The 9,287-nt window shown below is 43.0% G+C and overlaps 1 protein-coding gene across 1 annotated transcript; it reads right to left on the bottom strand.

The window, feature by feature from the left end:
• Window positions 1-6,776: 6,776 nt before the first annotated feature.
• LOC107982096 (CD209 antigen-like protein E) lies at window positions 6,777-8,937 on the bottom strand. The gene is made up of 2 exons (XM_016989561.2): window positions 8,931-8,937; window positions 6,777-8,510 (listed from the first exon to the last, which is right to left on the bottom strand). The coding sequence occupies exons 1-2, from the start codon at window positions 8,935-8,937 to the stop codon at window positions 8,191-8,193; spliced, it is 327 nt and encodes a 108-aa protein (XP_016845050.1). The 3' UTR covers window positions 6,777-8,190.
• Between the last annotated feature and the right edge of the window lie 350 nt (window positions 8,938-9,287).

Consider the following 9,287-nt stretch of genomic DNA (forward strand, 5'->3'; position numbering starts at 1 on the left):
GACGCGGGCGCGGAAAAAGACAAAATGAAGAATATAAGCTGTAGTCTAACCCTTCGATGGAGTCGGACGATAGCGTATACGTGTGTGCATATGTGCGCGGGGGGTATAAGGGGTTCGCTCAGACTCTCCGGGGAGTGCTAGAGACGCGCGCGGACCCTCGGCATCGCAAATGTATTGAATATAAAAGTATCTAAGTAGATAGTTTTTGGAGTAACGTACTGCAACGACTCGGGGGTGGGGTTTATAAGATCGCACGAGCCACCGGGGTGCCCTTTTTTTTAAGGGGGTGTGTTTTCCGTCTGGACGAGCTTTTCTCGTTTTGCCAGCGATAGATCGCGCTTTTTTCTCTCCTCCTGCTGGAAGAGGCTCGGATTTTAATAAGTTATACGTGCCAAGGGTTTTTCCTTATATTGAATTTCGTGCGGAGGCGCGAGATTTAGGGCTTGTTTAATGGGGCGTTGGGGAAATGAGGTGTTGGCGGCTGTCGGGGACTAACCGAGCTTGCGTAATAGCTTTTTGAAAAAGGGAATGCGTGTATTGTTATATTCTTGGTGTGTATGTATATGGGATATTCGGGTGTGTTTTTTGCGTGGGTGCGTTATTTTCTATGCAAACGAGTTTGTCGGACGAACATTTGAATAGGCGTCGTTTATTTTTACGTTTGTAGTCTGCTATTCACATTTTAAATAGATTTTCGTGGAAAGTCTCCCTGGTAGAAATGTTCAGCAGTTTATTAGCAGTCACTGCCCAGTTCAGATTGACAGCCAGTGCGTTCAGCAGTTACTCGCCAGTCGCTGTGCCTATTTCGTCAGATTTTTGACACAGTCACTGGCCAAGGACTGGGGAATCAGACTTGAAAATAGAACTAATGACAATTGTGCGTTTCTTACTGTTTTTAGCATTGAAGATTAATAAAAATTACAGAATCAAAAGAAATAATCAAAAATATGTTTTTTGACAATGTTTCAATGTAAACTTTTAGTATAAAAGGTATGTGTTAAAAGGGTCGACCTAACCCTACAGATGCATACACTCATATATGAAAGTATGTACAAGTATGCGGTACTGACTGAGTTTGTGTTGTGTAAGTGCAAGTACTGTGTTAGAAGTGTCGTCGATGTGCTCAAAGTCATCAATCATGAGGTTTGAACAGATATTTCAACCTCAACAGTATGCGAGCCAGTTTCTGTCAATGTCCAAGTACTATCATTATCATGCTAAATCCATGATATTAAAGTTGGATGTCTGTTCTTTTGTGTGAAGACTTGTTAAATTATTTAAAAACTGGCTGCCATGTCAGTTTTTACTTGACTGTCTTGGTTCGGCTATTCACCTTGAACCTTATGGCTTCGGCGTCAAAAAATACAGGTGGGCTCATACATGAAAGTCGAATTCATATCAGCTAGAATGAATTCAACTTAATATATTGTTTAAACATGCCAATACAAATTAAGTTGCAAAATTTCAATGCTCTAGGTATAATAGGTTTTAAAATAAGAGCAAAAATAAAACTGTGAAACAAGTAATCGAAACCAATAATAATTCGATTCCGCTCTCATTTTAAACTATCATACCTAGAGGACTCAAAATTTACATCTTAATTTGTATTGGCATGTTGAAACAATATATTTAGTTAAATTCATTCTAGCTGATATAAATTCGTCTTTCATGTATAGACCCACTTATATATTTTGCCGTCAAAGCCATAGGGTTCAAGATCAAAAGCCGAACCAAGATGGTTAAGTAAAAACTGACATGGCAGTCAGTTTTTAAATAATTTAACAAGTCTTCACACAAAAGAACAGACATCCAACTTTAATATCATGGATTTAGCGTGATAATGACAGATTTGGACATTTACAGTAACTGGCTCGTATACTGATGAGATAAAAATATCTGTGCAATTCACTTTGCAGACCTCATCATTGGTGACTTTGGGCACATAGATGACACTTTGTTATAATTTACACTTAATCAACAATGATGAGTCAGTGTATACCATATCATTAATTTAACATTGACTGAGAATGTGAGAGCTGTGTGTGGTGTTATCTGTTATTCTGCTGTATAGCATAGCAGACAACATATACAACCTGTATACTATATGTGGAATATACTCTTATATGTATGTGTGTATGGTTACGTACTGATTGTGCTGCTATATGCATATAAGTAAGATATAAGCAGACAGCCTGTACCACCTGTAGTATACACTACATAGCGTACTAGGTTAGGTTGTTACTTTTTGCCTCTTTAACACGTACATTTGAAAAATTATCACAATTATTTGGGTAAACGGTAGATTTAAGTAGATTTTTAATTAAAAATAATCATCGTTATTAAATAAGTTTTGATTGTTCTTATTATACCTGTTTATTCGTATAATAGATTTGTATAAATTATACTTGGCAGTTCTTTGCCAGTGACATTTAGTTCGTACTGCACTGGCCAGTCACTAGTCTGCTCACCAGTTTCGCTGCTCAATTTTCGGCTTTTTAAAGTGTATTATAGAGATTTATAAATTTGTTTATAATTTTTACTTCACAAAATGGAAGACCAGAAAATATTTCAAAAAAATAAATTCGGTTCATTGTTCATCCACTCCAATTGTACAGCGTTCTTATATACATCTCGACGGCAAAAATTACACGCTATAGCACAATTATAAACAATAGGCTTTTCCGCCTCGCATCAACGCCCGACGGCCCGCACACGCAGCTCACTATACGCACTCCCCATAAATTCTCCCCCGCACAGCCTCGCATCCTGACCTCCGCACCCCGACAACTCCTTTTGTGCTTCGTCCCTTCGCGTAAACGAATAATAACCTCGAATTACGAACGACAACACGCGCCTCCATATCCGTATAGAAGGGGGTCTCCTCTGGTTCTCGCCTCGAAAATCATGCGTGCAAGTAACATCGAGGGGCTGAAAATGCAGCGCATACGGATTCCTTCAGCCTTTCGCGCGCGCGAGGGTGACGAACACAAACAACGAAAGGCCATTCGAAACGGCAAGTGGACGGATATACGTTCATATATATATATATATATATATATATATATATATATATATATATATATATATATATATATATATATATATATATAACTGTAAGTAGATTTGATCGCGGGAATGTGGCGCGTCTTTTCGCTGCGGGATAATGCGTGCAATGGTATTATATTTCGTTTTGGCTCTATATATGTATTCGAATGCGTAGAGTTGAATTCTTGGGCTTTCTCCGGTTTCTCGATACGCCGCGTTTTTGGGTACGGCTGTTCGGGGATAGATTTAATAGGTATGATCTTACGGGAGTGCAGCTCGATCTCAATGGGGGGAGCGCGACACGTGACATTACTCTTTCTGTTTTTCGAGAGATTCCGACTGTTGGGAGTTGTGTTTCCGATTTTCTGTACGTTGGGTGCGGCAGAGAACGTGAGCTTTGAGTGATTTTATTGTGCCTTAATCGTTGGTCTATTTATGGCGTTTAAGATGATAATCAAACGATTTCGTCATCATCTCGAGTCATTAAAGTTCTATCGACGTAACATCAATTCAAATTCTCACAAAATCGTGTAATACACGATTACACAGCAACATTATACATTTCAAAGAAGAAATTCATCGCGCAATTCACCTCGCCGTTAAAACCTCGAATCCCACGTATAAACCCAGAGCGGAGCACCTATTACCCGAAGAATGCCATCTCACACACTACTGCTCGACAAACATCTAGGCAACGCCTCGAGCGCAGGCGCCCACGTCCCAACAAAACCAAGACCCGTCATAGCAGCCGGCGAATCACCTTCATAAACCTCAAATCCACAATTAAAATCGTGTACACAGTCCTCTGCACTTACGAGCAGCAGAAGCATCTTATACCCACACCTTGGAATGGAAATTATCCGCAAACGCAGCGATCTCCCGCATACTCCGCGCAAAACTACACCCAGGCTAACGCACATAAGTGCTCGCGCAGAGCGAGAGACAGAGCCGGTGTGCGCATTGATAAGTGGCATCTGTTACGTAGCCAGAGCAACCCATAGGCTTTATGGCAATTTGAAACATTAATTGCAGATTAAACAGAGGACCCCTACTCTCTCGCTCGCTCGCTCGCTCGGTAATTACGCTCGCGGTCGGTAATCTCCGCTCGGCCACTCAGAGCCCGCGCTAAACGCTTCTATGGGGGTATGCCCTCTCGCTGTACCCTCTCCTGTACACACACACACACACACACACGTACACACATGTACAAAGCGAATCGCGCGAGCATCCGTAGTTCATGCGCAGGGCCGGCATGCGAGTGCAGTTATATAGCTCGCGCAGCCATGTATGTATATATCGGACCACGTGCAAACGCTCGCGAGAGGCAATAATCCGCTGCGGACGCTGCGATTGACACTGGCATCAGACCAGAGAAAGCTCTCTCTCTCTCTCTCTCTCTCTCTCTCTCTCTCTCTCTCTCTCTCTCTCTCTCTCTCTCTCTCTCTCTTGCGCTATAGATATTGCTGCTGCTGCTACTACTGCGTTTTACGGCCGAGTGTGCGCCGGGATTACGTTGTAATAATCTTTTATGTTTTTGGATACCTACTGGCGAATACGAGGCGCGTGCGGTTATGCCGCGAGATACGTATACGCGCCGAGTAATCAAGGATTTTATGGGAGGCGCTGCTGCTGCTGCTGCTGTTGGAATGCGACGATTTTACAACTTATTGGGTGCGAGAACCAATGGCTTGTGCGCTGGTTGCGATTGTCATACCCGCCGATTCGGGGATGCGCCGTTGTGTACGGACCTGGGCTGGTTTTGATTTATGGGGTTTCTGTGCGGCGGGTTTTAAGAGTCGAGTGACGCTGCACACGCACGCGCACCCGCCCGCGAGTATTAATTTCGCCCTGTCGCCGGTTATTAAATTTTTGAGCGGCAAAAAGGTTTTGCGCGTTGCTGATTTTTATGGGGGATGACAACACCGTTTCCCCGCGGCTATTTATTGGCATCGTTATTTCAATCCCGACGTTTTCGCCTGCGGCACTCTGATGACGTCGATTCGTTCTGTCGGTTAAAAATTACGATGTAAAGTATAAGTTGAGGATTAATTTGTGAGCAGAAGATGAGTGTGAGTGAGTTTTTTCAGAGCCAATCACAGCCCTCTCAGCCGCGTTTCCATTTTTAACCTCGCTCACGTAAGAATCTCACCCACGCAGTAGTAAACCCTTCCCAAATAACCTGAGCTCGCCCGACAAAACGCCCCAGAATTCCTGTTACGCCTACTCATCCAAGGACAACATCTATAAAACATTAATTAATCGTCACCCGTTAAACTCGCCATCAAGCCTACGCGCGTATCCCAAAGCCAAGTAGGGTCCAGCTCCATAGCTCACCGCAGATTTCGCGCGGAGATAATTTCCCGAGCGAACTACGCTCCTGGATATACAGTATAGAGAAACCCAAAGCCGCTTCATCCTCTTGAAGCTTTACGAGTATATATACACAGAGCAGCAGCTTCTCGACGTTATAACGGTCAGTCGATATTTTTAATCCACCGCTAGTCCAGCGTCGATTTAGCCGCGCGCGCGTCTTCAATGCGGCGTCGTAAGGGATAAACTTGGAATTACAGCAGTGTCCGTCTCGCGGAAACGACATCCTGTATTAACACATTCCATTACGGGAGGAGGCCAGCGTCGTTATCGTTACACACCGGGGAGAGATGCCGCCACCGCGTTGGCTGCTGTTGCGGGTGGATCTTGTTAACAATGAGGGGGTGGCGAGAGCTCAAAAATTTATCTGGCTTTTAGTGCAGCGCGCGAGAGAACGCCTTGAACGGGGGAAATCTAGTGGGCAATGCGCGCGGATGTATATTTCTATGGGGGTGTGGTCGCGGAGGAGGCTGGGGGTAATGACAGTAGAATCATGCGTAACGAGAGAGTTATGGCTTTACTTTAGAGGAGCTTTTTGTGAGCCTGATGGGATGCTGCTCGTTAATGCCTGCGTGCGAGTGAGAATGGGGTGGTGTGTTTTCGTCGGATGGGGATCCTATAACGCAGAAAAAATTGGCATTACACAATAATACCAAACACGTATTCAACAAGCTTCTGCATAATTTTCAGATATCATTACGACAAACACGTATAGCTTCACGAGAAAAAAGGCACAAAGTTTCCTCGTGCTTATACAAAGCCGCATCTCAGATGAGCTCGCAGTTTGACCCAATTTCATAACTTAATATTTATCGATATTGTTGCAGTCGAGAGCGCATAGCCAGCAATGCCGCTGCGATCATTAGAAAAGTTTCGCCGTATAAACGGGGATGTGTCATGCTCTCGTTCGAAATGCTGTCGCACAGCGAGCTGGCGCATTTGTATATATGTATATATATATATATATATATATATATATATATATATATATATATATATATCGAGAGAGAGAGGCTCGCGCAAACTCGCCATTAAACCAGCTGTGCGACATATCCTCTGGGAGCCCTGTGCACACCTGGTCCTGCGCCGCGAACACCTAGAGCCCGATGTCACTCGTAAAACTCTGGCTTCCGAACAATTTTAGCTTCGCGGAATGAACGAAAATCAATAGGAGGCTGTGGACAGGATATGTACGGTTCTTTTTTTTTCAATTATTTGTGGCATTGGTGAATTTTACGGGGTAATTGATCATGAAAAGAATATAAAAAAATCGTCTTATTGGCAGACGAAACATATCAGTATTATTTATCGAACAATGTACAATAATAGAGTCAAAATATTTCACTATAGTATACAACCAATTGACATTTTATTAAACTACGATTCCCCCGTAACAATCCGTACATTATTTCCTGAAAAACACAATGATTATCCGTTATTTCACGAAACGCTCGCTTCGAAGTTCCGCTAATAATTCGAATTTTCAGTCGCACGTCGCGCTTCCATAATCCGATTGGCACGCTGCGGTAAACACGGACAAGCTTCGTTCTCTGTTTCGAAGCTGTTGATTTTTAGAGATGACCCAAATTCGTGCAAGCATTTCAGCAATGTTTGGCACGGGGTCGATCACCACTGTACACGTCAGCCTTTCGATGATTCCATGAAATATTCGTACACTATGTCAAAGCTTTCCCAAAATGTCGGCTGATATTGGATACGATAAATTTGAATATAGAGGTTGTTGACCTTGGAAAAAACTTGGAAAATATTTAGCGTTGAAAAATAATGAATAATATTTTTATCTCTTACTTCCAGATGCGGCTGGGCTTAAGAAAGCAGGTGCATTAATTATCCGCGGAAAAAAGCAAACAACCAAAGAAAACAGGAGAGAAGCATCTTCTCCTTGGAACAAAGCAGAGTACACGCGCGCAAGAAAAGATCGATACCACGACGGACTAAGTAAGAAATCTACTTTTTTTCCGCTTGACAAATCGACACATCGCGAGAATAAGAGCTTTCCATAAATAACCCAATTCAGCGGCAACATCTCCTTAGCCAAGCTCCTATACCCTCTCGATGCGAAGACCCGAGGGTCCAATAAAACCGTGGCTACGGCTCGCGTCGCGTGTTATATACCTTCGCCTCTATACTACGCGACGCACACACTGCTCGCGAAAACAGGTCGAAAAGCCATCCGCGACGTTGCCGCAGCGAGAAAGAGCGGAATATCCCTGGTCGGATTAAGTCTGAGCCCCTGCTCTCTTTCAATCTCTTTCAATCTCGCGCTACTCTCTCGCAGCGGATGTCACGCTTCCATATAATCGGCGCGGGAGAAAAGTCGCTGCAGTACGTAACGCGTGTGTTTTCGTATACAGCCGCGAGGAAAAACAGAAAAGTCGCTATTGTGGACGTGTGCGGGCAGAGAAATAACGTTTTGGTTCTCAGGAGGTTTGAGGAGAAGCCTGAAATTATAATCCCCTTTTCAGACGTCACCGGGACGGGGGACACACGAGTTAACTGCGCGGAGGGGAAAAACGGGGAGGATCGGGGGTGAAAGTCAGGCAAAAAGTGCGGGATGATTGAAATGTGGAAAAGTCAACGGTGAAAGGCGACTGTCTGGAGCAGTAAGATCGCATAATTTATTTTTCTTTGATTTTTTCGTAGGCATGACGTCTGTGGATGATTGTTGTATAGTCGTTGTAGAAACGTATCTGATACTGAGATAAGACTCATGATAAATGTTTTGGTTTAGGTCTATTTTTAATTAAGCGCTTGCTATATTAACTTGATTGAAAAAGGGTTGCCATATAGATCCATTTTACAAATAAATTCTTTTTGTCGGTCACAGTTCAGATCGTTCATGCCTAATCTAAAACTGTAAGCAACGCACCGTTCATTGCCACCTGCGTTGTTAGGTTCACCTTTAGCCCAGTGCAGGTATCCAATCGCATTAGCCTCTTGACCCTTAACTGTTACCCAGTCATCTTTTTCAAATTGATCGTGATAACCAATCCACAAATCCTGGATTCCATGTTCTACTTGATATTTTGAAATTATAGACTCTTCTAACGGAGAACGAATGATTGCCAGTTGAGCTGAAACATTTCGATAGCTTTGTTACTAAACTCGGATCTGATTGTTACAAGAGAAAAACTTTTTAAAATTGACAGATAGAAGGGATCAGAAAGTGGCAAGTTTATTAAATTAGAAGCAAGTAAAGCAAAAAAATACAAGTAAAAGGGCAATGCGCGTCTGTACGCAAACAGCTGATTGCCCGTAACGTACTTTTGATTTTTCAGTATTAAATTTCTTATAAAAAACCGTACAGCTCTCAAATAACTTTATTGTTTCTAAAATAGTTTTAGAGTATAAACTAACGATAAACTGAAGAAATTCAATACACATTTTTTTAGCTCATGTTATGCCATTTCCTATGTTATTTTTGAGAAAGTAGAAACTCGACGTCTCGTAGGGTTTAAAAACTTGTCACTAGAGGACCTAACAGTATCGCGTACCTTCCATTAACCATTAACGCTGTCATAGAATGCAGGTCGTGTCTTGAGCCTCGCCGCACGAGTCGCTTGCAGCGCCACTCGCAGCGATGTACGAGTGGTAACCTGTGTTGTATGCAGTGCTGGGGCCGGCTAGCCAGAAAGTAAGCGTCTGCGCCAGCGCCCTCTGTAGGCCCAAACCATGTGCGAGAGTGGAGGGGATAGATGAGTTAGAGAGACGGACCCACGCAAAGCTCCGTATATTGGAAGACCTGACAGTGTGAGGACATAGTAGCCCAGCCTACAGAGTGTTAAATGTGCATAGACGATTCAGCCTATTAACAACGAAAGAAGAAGTAGCTTAAAAGGTATGATGAATTC

The sequence above is a fragment of the Nasonia vitripennis genome, chromosome 1, assembly GCF_009193385.2.
Source record: "Nasonia vitripennis strain AsymCx chromosome 1, Nvit_psr_1.1, whole genome shotgun sequence".
Taxonomy (NCBI): Eukaryota; Metazoa; Arthropoda; class Insecta; order Hymenoptera; family Pteromalidae; genus Nasonia; species Nasonia vitripennis.